The 14412-nt window shown below is 43.7% G+C and overlaps 3 protein-coding genes across 4 annotated transcripts in view; 2 read left to right on the top strand and 1 right to left on the bottom strand.

The window, feature by feature from the left end:
- The first annotated feature begins 210 nt into the window (after window positions 1–210).
- c19h1orf109 (c19h1orf109 homolog (H. sapiens)) lies at window positions 211–3489 on the top strand. The gene is made up of 5 exons (XM_012858340.3): window positions 211–358; window positions 447–730; window positions 1344–1523; window positions 1595–1713; window positions 2407–3489. Exons 1-5 carry the CDS (start codon window positions 335–337, stop codon window positions 2448–2450), a joined length of 651 nt encoding a protein of 216 aa, XP_012713794.2. The 5' UTR covers window positions 211–334; the 3' UTR covers window positions 2451–3489.
- Window positions 2772–3499, bottom strand: LOC105922448 (claudin-4). The gene has a single exon (XM_021314066.2). It carries the CDS (start codon window positions 3476–3478, stop codon window positions 2795–2797), a length of 684 nt encoding a protein of 227 aa, XP_021169741.1. The 5' UTR covers window positions 3479–3499; the 3' UTR covers window positions 2772–2794.
- Window positions 3500–9359: 5860 nt separating this feature from the next.
- LOC105922445 (probable thiopurine S-methyltransferase) overlaps window positions 9360–14412 on the top strand; it is a 6915-nt gene continuing 1862 nt past the window's right edge. The window contains exons 1-5 of one of the 2 annotated variants that reach the window (XM_012858335.3): window positions 9360–9531; window positions 9861–9983; window positions 11418–11510; window positions 11594–11726; window positions 14300–14352. In XM_012858335.3, the coding sequence (XP_012713789.2) occupies window positions 9886–9983; window positions 11418–11510; window positions 11594–11726; window positions 14300–14352 (377 nt within the window). In that variant the 5' untranslated portion in view covers window positions 9360–9531; window positions 9861–9885. Of the gene's footprint in view, window positions 9541–9860; window positions 9984–11417; window positions 11511–11593; window positions 11727–14299; window positions 14353–14412 lie in introns of both variants that reach the window. The other variant, XM_012858336.3, reaches the window with a different exon arrangement.

Raw genomic sequence — 14412 nt, 5'->3', positions numbered from 1 at the left:
TACGAATACAAAGTATATTCAGAGATTAAAGTCCCTCTGATACTGTTTAAGTGACTGAATAACTGCAGATTTGCCACATTCAACATGGCGGACGCTCTGACGCATCGCAGCATAGGCAGAACCCGCCCAACGACGCGTCTAATGGGTTTTAGAGGGCAAAGGAGCTGCTGTTAATATGGAGACACTTTTCCCGGCACCCTGAAAGCACCACGAGGCGTTGTTTACATCAGGAAACCGGAAACGACTCGAAGCCTCGTGGCTAAGGCGTGTTGCTGCATGGTGGATTCTATTCGGAGGTGAAAACGGGAAGTTTTGGGTTCAAACCCGACTTTTTATGTCTAACGGAACCTGCGTGAAGGTGGGCTATTATCCAGAGATGTGAACCATTTGGCCTAGATTTTATATTTCATCTTTAGCTGTGTGTCTTTTTTCCGTCTTTGCTGTAGACCCGTGAACGTGTCCCTGCAGAGTGCACCCAGATGTCTCTGCAGGGGGCCCTCAGGAGGAGCTTCGTGGCTCTCCACAGTCAGCGGGCGGTGTGGAGGAGCGTGCTGGAGGAGTGCGACCCCCTCATGGAGTCTCTAGGGAACCTGGGGGAGCAGATGAGGGCTCTGTCCCGGGTCCGGGTCTCCGACACACCGCTCAGGGTGTTCCCGGAGCTCCAGGAGCGGCTGCAGTTCCAGCTGCTGCAGGCTGCAGACCTCCTGCTGCAGAGACTCAGGAGCAGGATGTGAGTGGAGCATCAGGATTTAGACTCGGAAGACCTGCAGCTGAAAACATCTGAACGTGATTTTTAGTGGGTACTGACACCTAGTGGCCTCGGAGATCAGAACACGTCAACTAATTCCATAAATTCAATAATGAGACAAAAGCTCTCCAGATATTCCTGAAGAGCTTTACCTCAGGAATCCTAGGATTCTGTAGACGGTAATGATTGATTTTTTTGTAGAAATCAATAAAACACAATCAGAAGTCCTGACACCTGCTTCTAGAACTGTATTTCTAGACTGGAACAGCCCCACAGACTGGGCTGAACCCAATGGAAAGGCAGCCTTCAGGAACCCTGGAGAACTATTGGTCCAGACTACAGGAAGGTCTGGATCACAGGAAGCTTTTCTTGTTTTTTTCTGGACCTGCAGATTAGCTAGGACCTTTGATTCCTTCAAGAAGAAAAGGTCTCCTAATCTAGAAGGATGACCCAGCTTGCTTGGTGTTACCAGTGAACAGGAAACAGGGCAAAGATCTGCTTCACATTGCTTTATTTGTTCCAGACGCCATTCTCCTTTCTTTAGCTGGACCTCTGCTGACAGCCTGACAAACGGTGCTGGTTGTCTCTCCTTCAGGTCACATCTGCAGTCCGTCAGAGACGCCATCAGTAACCAAGTGTCTGCTGTTCTGCAGCTGTACGAGGACGCTGCAGATAGTTTAGATCTGGCAGCAGTGACGCAGCGATGCTCCGTCATCCCTTCGCTCGCTGACATGTTGGCGTGGCTTCAGGACGCTGAGCGTTTCTACAAACAGCAGTATCCTTCCTGTTCACCTCTACCTGTTAGGCTTGTGTTGGGTTCCTGCGTTCTCCTCAGCTCACACTCAGATTTCTGCAGAGGAAGACTCTGCTGCAGACGCTGACACTGGACGACCTCTCGCAGCTGGAGTCTGTTTTCAAGAGATGGAAAATCTTGGAATCCCCCGATTCAGAACAAGAAATTACAGGTGAGATCATCACAAATATCTCAGTGGGATTAGTTAGTTGTGATGTCATCAGTCACATTACCACTGACTGATGACATCACAACTAACCAATCACACCTCAGGGTTTCCCCTAGAAAACTATCAAATCCTGCCAGTAGTTGTAGTAATGGATGTAGATGGGGGGGGTGTGGTGCTGCAGGGCGTAGCTGGCAGGAGCTCAGACCAACAGAACCCGGTCATCGTCTGTGTCTGCCATGCTAATAACAGCTAGCATTAGCTGATGTTGTCCAGGAGGTTTACTACACAGTCCCAGTTAGAAGCTTTACTTACTTTTTGTGTTGCTCTCAGATGTCGAGGAATTATTTTGACCATCCTATCTACCATCTTTGGTAACACTGTTACTGATGTATAAAGTATTAAATAAAAAAATACGTGTTAAAGGCTTGGCGGGCCACCAGGCCTTTAATACAGTGGAGGAAACCCTGCACCTGACTGATGACATCACAGCTAACCTGTCAGGTATCCGACCCTCCTGGGTGTTTATTGGTCTGATGGTGGTTGACTGTGACTGGCTTACTGGACTGGAAACAGAATGAACAGAACTGATGGACAGACTGAGGACACGATCCGGTTCTGGATGATTCAGCACCGGACCGGCGTCATTTGAACTCTTTATGCCAGGAGAGTCTAATCTCGCTCTGTGTTTCCTTTCAGACTCCCTCTGCAGACTGTCCTTCTTCATGGAGTCCCAGAGATGACTGTCTTCTCAGGAGGAGAAGCCCTAATCTGACCTCAGATCTGTTACCAGACTTTAAACTCTAATCATTCCAAACAGACTGCAGAAAGATGAAGGACTCAGACTGACTCGTTTCATCCAACCCAGAAAAAAGAACAGTTGTCGACTCACTTCAGCGACTTTATTTGACAAACTGCACAGCACACGCTAACATGTCAGTGAACGCAGTGTGCTCTGCATCTCTGAGGAACTCAACACAAAGCAAATCAAACTTCAGGTGTCAGCAAATATGTGCGTTCACTGTGTTAATACTTGAATATGATCAGGAAACACTCTGAACCTTCTCCCAGTCCATTTCCTCCCGTCCTACACGTACTCCTTCAGTGGCAGGTTGTTGGAGGTGATGGGTTTGGGTGGCTCCGGTGCCGGTGAGTTGGCAAAGCTCCGGCCGATGTATCCCCGCCGGTAGCGACCGCCCCTCTCCATGAGCGGGCAGGTGCTGCTGAGGACGGCGCCGCTGATCATCAGGATGACGGCGGCGGCCCAGCCCAGGTAGATGGCCTGGCCCAGTTCCCGTTTGTGCATGATGGGCACGTTGGGGTTGTAGAAGTCCTGGACGACGGTGTTGGCGGTCCAGGAGACCGGGATCAGGATGCACAGTCCTGTCAGGATAAAGAGGATGCCGCCTGCGAGGGCGATGCCCGCCTTGGCGCGGCGGTCGTCGCCAGCACAGGTGGTGCACTTCATGCCGCAGCAGGACACGGTGCAGGAGAGCCAGCCCATGAAGATGGCGACGCACATGAGGGCGCGGGCGGCCTGGATGTCGGGTGGCAGAGCCAGCATGGAGTCGTAGGTCTTGCACTGCATGTGACCCGTAGTCTGGTAGATGCAGTTCATCCAGATCCCCTCCCACTTTATCTCCGAGGTCAGGATGTTGCTGCCGATAAAAGCCGACACCTTCCACTGCGGCAGAGCCGTGACGGCGATGGCCATGATCCAGCCCGTCACAGCGCAGGTGAAGCTGATCAGCTGCATTCCTGTGTTCACCATGGCTGCGGTCTCTTCTGGGAACTTCTCTGCGGGTTTCTGATGGATCTCAACTGAGCTGGTCTCTAGTTCTGTTTGTTGTGCTTATGGTCCAAAGGTGGCCATGTGGGCAGCCATGTTCTTCTTCTTCTTCCTGTTTCCCAACATCAGCTCAGAGCATCAAGTCTGCAGATTATCCTCAGGGGTCCCTCACAGGATCAGCGGCTCAAACACTTTCTCCTCCTGGACTTGGTGCATTATTGATGAGCTGAGCGGAGACCGGCGGCGGGCTGCAGACCGTTCATCCAGGCATTCCTGCTGCTGGTCAGAACTGTGCAGTCTGCCCTGAAGCGTTGATTCTCTCTGTCGCTCTCCTGGTTTGGTGTAGCCTTACTGATGTCAGGGAGAACCTGATCCCAGCCTCTGCTGGTGCTCTAAGTGGATCCTGTGAAGTCAGGATGCTGCTCCACATTCATTCAGGGCCGGTCCTTCAGACTTCCTGCTTCAGAGTCCAGATTCAAAGCTGGAGCTTCCCTGTTGAAAATATTCCTTGCTTTTCTAGCTCATGAACAGAGCCGGCTGCAGACTGGAGTCTCTCCTCGTGAACAATGAGCGCCGTTTGAACGCCACTTCAGATGCTGAGCCGCCCCTCCCCCCCCCCCGCCCGGCCCAGATGGGTCAGACGGGTTCTCAGAAAGCTTTAAATAAGAGATCAGGGCTGAGCAGATCTGTGGGTCAGAATAGCTCTATGGATGGATGGAGGGACGGAGGGAGGGAGGGATGGATGGATGGATGGAGGGACGGATGGATGGATGGAGGGACGGAGGGATGGATGGAGGGACGGAGGGATGGACGGAGGGAGGGATGGATGGATGGGGGGCTTTAGTGAAGCTTCTCACGTGTTTTGGTGAGAAACATCGAGCCAGAGCTGCTGATAAACGTGCTCGTCTCCCTCCATGAATTAGAGATGGCAGCATCCAGGTCTGCTGCTCAGGTTTCCTTTCTCGGGTTGCCCGTGGGCTCCTGGGTAACCGTGGCCATGGCAACCAGTGATCAGGACAGGAGAAGGCGGAGATCTGCTGGGAATGTTTGTATCTCCATGTTGGAGCGAGGCAGGATGATCGTTGTGGTTTTTCTTCACATTGTCACTGAGGGTATGAAAGCAGGATGAAGAGAACTTCCTGTTGTCCACCACCATCCTGGATGTTCTGATTCAGGGATGAAGACACACTGACCTGAACCTGACACCTGTGTGTGCTGCAGAAACCAGTCTACCTAGTTCTGAGTTTCATGGTGAACAACTGAGCTGCAGCTTCCACTGATCAGTAGTCACTATGCAGAGTCCTGCACATGTCCACATTTCTGGTCCTGTTTGTTCTTTTCTTGTGATGTCCACCTAAAGGACCCTCTAGCCTGCTGTCAGGTTTAACCTTCAGCAGGCTCCAAACGCTCCACAGCCCAGTGGGAAGCAGAAGGAGGTCCTCTCATTGAGGCAGCGGTTCCCTCTGGTCGGATCGGGATGATCCTGGCCGTGTCCCCCTGGGAGGAGACACCGGTGCCGCTCTGGAGCAGGGAACAGGTCTGGGTTCCTCTCGAAGGAGAGTTGGGTCTCGGCTGGTTAGATGTTGCCGGCCAGGTTGTTTAAACTTTCTAAGATCAATGTTTTCCAGATGAAACACTTCTGTTAGTCAGACCACTTGGTAACTGGAGTTAAATATAGTTTTCCTAGATTTTCTGCCTCTGCACATTAAGCTGAAGCCATTAGAAGACAGAAACTCTGTCTAGGTCAGCGTTGCTCATCTATGTCAGCATCTCTATGTCAGCTGATAGTTTTCAGGATCAGACCCACATGTTCTGTATGAAGGTAGATATGTTTTAGAACATCTGAGCTTGCATTTTGGATGTGAGCACCTGTCAGTTATGATGAGAAGAGTTGCTCAGGAAAACATTTTAACTTGTACGACTAAATATTTACTCATATCAAAACCTCACACACAAAATCAGTTTAAGGCTGTATGCAAAATTTTCACCAGCAGAAATGTTTTTACACAATTTATTGCATATTTATATTTTGTTTGTCAATTTTCCCATCACCTACACGTCAGTGAACGCAACCTCTGCTGCTACCCATGCACAGCTGTCTCCCTACGCCTTCCTTGCATTTGTTTACATCAAAACCAGCTGAGATCGTTGTCAGGGTAACGGACTCGACCAATCACGGTAGAGCTCATGCTTGGTCTGGGTTTTGGCATTTGTCATCTTCTGCCGTTTTCAATGGCACGAGGTGTTGATGACGTCAGTATTGTGCTGGGAGGCCTAAATACACTGAATCTGTGTCAATATAAGTGAAAGTGGAGCTAATTACAGTTTTGCAAAGTGAATATCATGTGAGATGCAGCTCACATAATCAACAATGTGGAAACCAAGAGGCCTGGATATGCTTTGTGGAACTTTCTCCCATCTCCCTACTGCATCTCTGGAGCTCCGCCACAGTGATCTTTGGCTTCTTCTTTTCTCCTCTCACCAAGGCTCTTCTCCCACGATTGCTCAGGTTGGCTGGACAGCCAGGTCTAGGAAGAGTTCTGGTCGTCCCAAACTTCTTCCTCTAAGGATTATGGAGGCCACTGTGCTCTTAGGAACCTTGAGTGCTGCAGAAATTCTTTTTTAACCTTGGCCGATCTGCGCCTTGCCACAATTCTGAGTACCTTTCCTAATCAGGTCCAATATATGTATGTGTATATATATATATATATATATATATATATATATATATATATATATATATATATATATATATATATATATATATGTATATATATATATGTATATATATATATGTATATATATATATGTATATATGTATATGTATATGTATATATGTATATATGTATATGTATGTATATGTATATATATGTATATATGTATGTGTGTGTGTGTGATATTATTTATAGTTTTAAAATGAACTTCTTCATCTTTAGTGATACAGGAAATGAGAGAAATCTGGTTTTGATCTTAATAACTTCCATTTCTGAAAACATGTTTAAAGATAAATTCCTTTTAACTGGAAGAGGGAAAATTTCATCATTTATATGTTCTCTTATCATTTTGTTATTGAATTTGAGATCCGTAAAATCGTATTTATCTATAAGAAGAGTGGGAAAGATTGGTGTTACATCAGAATATTCAATAATTTCTTACACCAAATGTATCATGGTTGCAGGAATCACCTTGATCACAGATAAGAATTGCCTCTGTGGGCAATCTAAATTATATTTTCTTTTAAATTCTGTGTAATCTAGAATATCATCCTTTGTGTTCATTAGAGCTATAATAGCCCAAATACGTTTTCCTCCCAGTCCTAGTTGTATAGAGATTTTCTCTTATACAGCATATATTTGTTGTTCCAAATAATCATATTATGGGGTGTAAAGGTGTGATTGTATAGCATTTTCCAATACCTTAGAACTTGTGGTAGTCTGACAGTTTAATCGGTAATTTTGCGGGATCAAAGTTACATCTTAAGAGAAATTTTATTCCTCCAACTTTTTGAAAAACTAGTTTTTGGGAAACTAAACCATAAACTCTTCATTTTTAATTAAAGTCTGCAGCCATTTTAATTTTACTACATCATTCATCACTTCAAAATTAATAATGTTTATTCCTCCTTTTTCTACTGGTTTTACTATACTGTTCTTTCTAATCAGCTGTTTATTATTCCAGATGAAATTGTAATGAATTTTATTATAGTATTTGGTATATTTAAGGTATATGCTGGATAAATCAGTCTGGCTATCCTTTCCATTTTTGTTAACAATATTCTATTAAATAGTTGTTGATTTTTTTCTGTAAAATAGGCTGAATATTTGTTCTTTCTCTATCAGTGTGGTCCTTGTTATTCATTATACCCAAATATTTTACCTAATTTTTTGCTTTGATATTATGAATTAAAGTGTATTGATTATCTTGAATTGCTAAAATTTCACATCTTTTCAAGTTCAGCTTTAAGCCTGAAGCTTTTGAGAATAAAGAAACCGCTTCTAAAGCCTCAGGGATTTGTTCAGCATTCTTTAAAAACAATGCTGTATCGTCTAATAACTGTGTGATAACAAGGTTTGTACCGAGGAAATTTAGTGGACTTATCTTGCTGTTATTCTTAATATATAATGCTAATAGTTCTGTTCCAATTATGAGAGAGGGCTAATCGGGTCTCCTTGTCGTATACCTCTTAACATCAAATCTCCTTGTAGTTCCTGACTGAAGTAATACAGAGCTTGTTATATCGTTATTTAATATAGAAACAATGTTTATAAAAATGTTTCCAAAGCCAAAATGTTTTAACGACTGTAAGATGAATTAATGTTCTATGTTATCAAACGCTTTAAGGAAATCTAAGAACAAAATGATTCCTTCATCTTCTATAAGATGTTTGTAATCCATCAGATCCAAAACTAGGCGGATGTTATTGTATATTAATCGACCTTGTAGGAAGCCAGATTGATTTTCACTGATGATTGTGTTTATTCCACATTTAAGTCTATTGGCCAGGGCATTTCTAAGAATCTTTCATTAATAATGTGTCTTGTATGCATTCATTCACTACCTGATAAAGTAATTCTCTTCTATCCAACCAGAAGAACTGATAAAAGTTTGTTGTTAAACCATCTTGTCCTGGTGATTTACCCAAAGCCATTTTCTTTACTGCTGCATCTAGCTTCTTCTTTTTTCAAATCAGTATCGCAAGTAATTTTTAAATTCAAATCTGACAAATGGTTTGACTGTTTTAAAGAAGTTGTCAGAATGAGTTACTGAAAATTATGAAGCGTATAGATTCTGATAATATGTGAAAATTTCACAAGATACTTCTTTTGATGTTGTTACATATCTATTTCCAATATTTAGAGTCTGAATAGTAATTTTTTTGTCTGGTATTTTCTAATCTACTAAAATATGAATTTTTTTTCCCCCTCCTTCAATCCATTTGGCTTTTGATCAGATAAATGCACCACGTGCTCTGTTTTGATAAAATTCATCCAATTTTGATTGTAATTTGATGCATTTCTTTATTCCCCTTCTGTTGACAACGAGTTCTTACAACAGTTAATTTGTTGGATCAATTTGCTTTCCTGTTCTTTTTATTTGTTACTTTTTTTCTTTACCAAAATTAAACAGAATATTCTCAGTTTATATTTTAAAAATTCCAATTTATTTCATTCGCTGTTAATTTCTCTATTTGTTTTAACATGAGCTAAAATCTTTTTAACCATGTTACAGTACTTATCATCTTTTAATAAGTTTGCATTCAATTTCCAATATTTTTGTCTGCATGTAAGATCATTTTAAGACTGAGTGATACTGACAACTGAATGGTCAGTTGCTGGGGCAGCAGAAATGCTAGTCTGTGAGGTATATTTTAAAGGTTCCTGAGTTACCAACCAGAAATCAATTCTTGACATGCAAGAGCTATTAGGCTTAAACCATGAAAACTGTGTCCAAACATCAATAAGAGAGTTATTTTTGCAAAATCTTGTAATTGTTTGATTAAATTCGTGGTTAAGATATTTTGTAGGGAATCTGTCGTACCATTCATCAGGAACACATTTGTAATCTCCTATTAAAATACAATCCATTGGATATTTTAATTTAAACTCCTGATAGATTTCCCTTCAGACATGAATCAGGAGCGCCACCTGGCGCGTTTCCGGACGCCCAATCAGCAGGGGGCGATGTTGCGGCAGCAAGACACATTTCCTCTAATTTCTCTGCAGTCTTTATTAAAAATGTGTAAATCTGGCGAATAGCTCACCTGTCTTTGGTTTGCGCAGAGCGCTACTGTTTTTGATGGCTTCTAAAACAAACATGTTAATTTTTAAATGATGTCAATTTACTACTTCCGCTTCCTGTGGAGCTCCTGCCAGACCTCTGGTTAAAGAACAAGCCGCGGAATAAGGAGAAGCTGCTCCTGCTGCGGGAAGCGAGAGCAGATCTGCAGCAGCAGCTCTGATAAACTCACACTGAATTAATCAGCTGCTAGGATTCTGTAAAACGGCACTCAGGGCGAAAGTGACGCTCTTCAGCAGGTGAGAAAGGTGAGCTTCCGGTCCTCCGTGCTGGCCTCAGGTGTGCTCTGCCTGCTGCTGAGTCGCATGGCGGCTCACAGGTGAGCTTCACGGCAGCCAGGTGGTCTTCGGGGTATGCTGCAGGTTCTGGCCCACAGAAGGAAACCAGCTGGTGTTCAGAGAGTTAGAGGAACTATTGATGACGTCAGTCTGCACGTCAGGGTCAGGTGACGGGACGCCAGAATTTGCTTGGAGTAGCTGGACCGGTTCGACCAGTAAAAAGACGAGTCGAACAGCCCTGGATCACAAGTGTCCCTCTGCCGGCCTGACTGTGTGTGTTCCTGCTGCAGCCTTGCCCAGAGGAACTTCGGCAGGATGGTGGAGCAGCAGGCCGACCGGACCATGGAGCTGTCTGAGTGGGAGGAACGCTGGCAGGAGAATAAGATCGGCTTCCATCAGCTGGAGGTCAACAGGTAACTTCCTCCTCACCTGTCCGTGTGTGCTGATGAACTGCTGTGTGTCTGGAGAGCCAGGCGGGTCAGAACTGACGGAACCAATCAGCTCCGTTTCACTTCAGTCCTGTCTGGATGCTTTTCTACAGTATGGGGGCAATATTGTTGCTTTATTATTTGCAAATGTGTGTGTGGAGTTGTGTGTCTGTATCTTGATTTGTGTGTGTGCAGTGGGATTTCAAAATGTGTAAATAAATCTGTAAATGTGTGAGATTTGTGTGTCTGTACAACAATCTGCAAATGTGTAAAACTACTTGTGTGCAATCTGTTTTGCAAATGTGTAAAAAATCCACAAATCTGTATTCAGATCTATAAATGTGTACTAAGATCTGCAAATGTGTAGATCAGTCTGTAAGCACACACAGAGACACTTGTGTCTGAAGTATTTTCGCTTCAAGACCCAGAAATAATGGTTTCTCCTTTTAACGGCAAAGGTTTCTCGTTTTAATGAGACCTATTCCCATGACGCACCACTAGTAGTGCTGTGATTTTTTTTTTTTGAAGCTCCGTGTCAAATTGCCCAGAAGAAGAACAGCGGCTGGCGGAGGACTGTTTCAGCTGCAAACTGTTGTAAATAAACCCACAGCTATAGCTGAAAGCCCCCCCTAAGCAACAGTTAAACCTTGTAGTGTGTAAATGGAGAGTACAAAGGCAACGCAAACCTGTTTTCACCGTGTGAACGGAGCCAGAGACGGTACTACAGTGCTGTAGATGTATCCAGAGCAAAGTTAACTATAAATAATAACTGCCGTATTGATCAAATTTCAAGTAGGCGACTTGCTTTATATGCATGACCTACCTTGTCACTCCTCAGAGCAGAAATACATTCCTCTGACAAATGACGACTTCTTAAAAAGAAATAAAGGGTCTTCCTCTGTTTCTCCATCTTCTCCATGACACTCAAATATCCCGCGAGCTGATGCCGGGGTATGTTGCGTTGTTATGAGGAGAAAATTATCTGGTTTTAGCAAGATAAGTCTCTCATTAAAACGGGAAACCTTTGTCGTTAGAGGGAAAAAGTCTTTATTTCTGGGTCTTGAAGCGAAAATACTTCAGACACAAGTGTCTCTGTGTGTGCTTACAGACTGATCTACACATTTGCAGATCTTAGTACACATTTGCAGATCTCAATACAGATTTGTGGATTTTTTACACATTTGCAAAACAGATTGCACACAAGTAGTTTTACACATTTGCAGATTGTTGTACAGACACTCAAATCTCCTCACACATTTACAGATTTATTTACACATTTTCAAATCCCACTGCACACACACAAATCGAGATACAGACACACAACTCCACACACACATTTGCAAATGATAAAGCAACAATAATAGCTCCATACTTTTGTGTCTGAGGAGCCATGATCTGACAGCAGTTGCTCTCCAACAGGATGCTGCAGGTCAACTACGACTCGGTGGTGAACGGACGGAGCGGCGTCCGCTTCTTCTTCCCTCTGTGTGGGAAAGCTGTGGACATGAAGTGGTAGGAGCGTCTGGTTCCTCCTGATCCCACCGGTGGGAGGGCGGCTGCTGGTTCATAACCTGGCTTTGTCTGACCCGACTCAGGCTGGCGGATCTGGGTCACTCTGTGGTCGGCGTGGAGATTTCTGAGAAGGCCATCAAGCAGTTCTTCCAGGAGAACAACATGACCTACAGCGAGGAGCCGGTTCCCTCCCTCCCTGGAGCCAGACTCTTCCAGGTGTGGTCCAGCTTCTCTCCAGCATGCTGTAGTTATTAAGAAACAACGTTTTACATTCCTCTCTTTTGTTAGAAGAGTGATCGTCTCACTTTTTCAGATGTTTTTGTGTGATTTAACATCAGCTAGGCATGTGACAAAACAATTCAACATTACTTCAACTGACTAAGACTTACATTTTAAGAATAAGGGACCCAAGAGTTTTAAAATGATACCAAGATTATTGTTCAAAGATAAATATTAATAAAGTTATCAAAATTTGAAATCACAAAATCAAGGGGCTAACTCGGCCTTTGTCTTAGTACTAAAACTATGGGAACACTTGTGACCATCCTCAACAGCTTTTCACCTGTTACTGCTTATAACTTCAGAAATAATTATCATAGCTCATTGAAACTTTCAGGACTTATAAATTGTATAATTTACTTTCTGAATTCCAAATGAAAAGTAAAAAACATAATTATTAATTAATTAATCAGCAATTTTAATTACTCATCGCCATCTACCGACATAGTGGAATATGCAAAATATACAATATGAGAGATTCAATTCCATTTGTGTTGTATTAATAACTACTGTTATAAAAAAAAAATCTGGCTCAAAAGAATTGGAATTTCATTGAATAAACGTATCACATGTATTCTCATTGTTTGTAAACAAAGCAGTTGGCCAATCAGAGACTCTGAATCGTGTCATGTGATCAAGTTCACAGTGATGTATGCAACCGGCAACCAAAAATATAAATTTTGCGGAAGCAAGGAAACCATGTGCGAATTGTCAAATCATGCTCAGACTTCACAGAAATAAACTAAAATATGTGGTCTTAAAGGAGTATATACTATTAAAGAAGAAGTTCCTAACCTTTGATAAGATTTGAGTGGCCAAAGTTGAGGTAAAACTTTGAAGATGGATAACAGCGCTTGTAGTAATCAGAAAACGAGGTTGCACAGGAAGATGCCGTCTACGTCACTGAATACTGAGCACTACACTGCATCTCAAATAAGCAAGTTAGCGATTAAACAAGTCTGAATACCAACGAGTGAAGTGTGGCTTCACTAGCAGTGGTCAACACTCGCTACAGCGCCACCTGCTGATCGTCACGTACCTACATCAGCTCCACCTCCATGGAAAGGAAGGAGAAGCTGCAGCTGGCACGAGGAATATTATGTTCTGCTCCAAACCCAGATGGATTCTTGCTGGATTATTCCTTCTTTCCTTTATTTCATAGCAGTGTTTCATGTTTGTCTGAAAACCTGCTGCTCCATCACGCAGCGCTCTCCTCATTTTCTCCCTCTGTCATTCCTGCCACCGCTTTCAGCAGCTTTCTATTGAAGCTCCACATCTGGATTGATCAGGATGCTCCACATCTGGATTGATCAGGATGCTCCACATCTGGATTGATCAGGATGCTCCACTGGTGCCGACACAAAGAACTTATGGCTTTTCCTCCACAGACAAACGATTTTCCACAAGCTGTCTTATCGCATACATCTTTTCCGCTCTGCCCACCACTTTTCTATACCATTGAAATCCATGATTGACACAAAATGTAGTTTGTTGACCTAAAAAGTTTTCTGGAGGTTCTGCTCAGGGTCAGTGATCCTCTGCTTGTGCCCAACTTTAACCCGGGTGCTGAAGTCTAGAGATGTTGCTTCAGGATTTGTGCTTGATGTTTTTCCTCATGCCAGACTGATCTGAGATCAGCTTCCTCAGACCGGCAGACGCCACTGAGAAAATCTGACCTGAGAGCAGCAGTCTGAACACTGCCCCTGGTGGTGGGTCTGCAGTACTGATCGGTGGCCGCTGTTTGTCTTCCTTCTTTAGAGGAACAATCATTTTCTCCACAGAGTAATAACTGAATTATTTAAAAATAAATGAATGCGTTATCATCAACTTTAGTTTTTGATGGAAGCTGTTTTTAGATCTCAGGCGTTGTACCGACAACTCTCTCTCCTCCTGGGTCTCACTCCCTCCCTCCTAGTGTCCTTGCTGTGGACTTCTGGTGTTTATGTATGAGCTGAGCTTTAGTTTCATCCGTCCAGCGTAGCTCCGCTGCTCACAGACTGGCGTCAGCAGAAAGAAATCAGATCAGGGAGTGTTTATCAGATTCTGTCCCTGAGGAGGAGAGCAGGTAAGACGGTCTAACGCAGTTATTCAAACCGGAACAATTGTCCACTCTGCCTTTAATACATGCTCATACACTTGGATCCTCTCAATATCTCAGACTTTTAGTCGGACAGGCTTTTAGACACCTGAAAGATTAAACTAGTTGACTTTCTCTAAAAACATGATTTCCTTTCTCCTACCAGACGTGTAAATGAGTCTTCTGGACACCCAGGACTGCTCAGATAGGATCATTTTATTTTCTACCTTGTAGACATTTGTTCAACAAATGATTAAAACCAGTTTCTCCAGTCATCCTGTCTGGAGTCAGTTGGTCTGTGCTGTTCACACCGTCTGCATGAAACAGGTTTTACTGGCTGGCTCTGATCTGGCCTTGATGCCATCAGAGTATTTGTCTGCAGGGTTTGCTGACCATAAATAGTGATCCATCTAGTGTGTTTTATTCTATGCAGAACTCAGAGAAGAACATCTCCCTGTATCAGAGCGACCTGTTCAGCTTCTCCAGGTGAGGCTGTCTTCTGATTTCAGGATTTTTAAGGGGCCATGACGGCAACATGGTGTGGGG

Source organism: Fundulus heteroclitus, unplaced genomic scaffold (genome assembly GCF_011125445.2).
Source record: "Fundulus heteroclitus isolate FHET01 unplaced genomic scaffold, MU-UCD_Fhet_4.1 scaffold_118, whole genome shotgun sequence".
Taxonomy (NCBI): domain Eukaryota; kingdom Metazoa; phylum Chordata; class Actinopteri; order Cyprinodontiformes; family Fundulidae; genus Fundulus; species Fundulus heteroclitus.
The sequence above is the reverse complement of the archived record's forward strand: the minus strand, read 5'-3'. Positions and strand labels throughout refer to the sequence as shown.

What these genes read in the sequence shown, in the direction of transcription:
- LOC105922448 (XM_021314066.2), bottom strand. Translation starts at nt 3,478, where the DNA reads ATGGTGAACACAGGAATGCAGCTGATCAGCTTCACCTGCGCTGTGACG.
- c19h1orf109 (XM_012858340.3), top strand. Translation starts at nt 335, where the DNA reads ATGTCTAACGGAACCTGCGTGAAG. An exon ending in CAGAGACTCAGGAGCAGGAT is followed by an intron (nt 731 to 1,343) that starts GTGAGTGGAGCA and finishes TCTCTCCTTCAG; the next exon opens with GTCACATCTGCAGTCCGTCA. An exon ending in TTCAGAACAAGAAATTACAG is followed by an intron (nt 1,714 to 2,406) that starts GTGAGATCATCA and finishes GTTTCCTTTCAG; the next exon opens with ACTCCCTCTGCAGACTGTCC.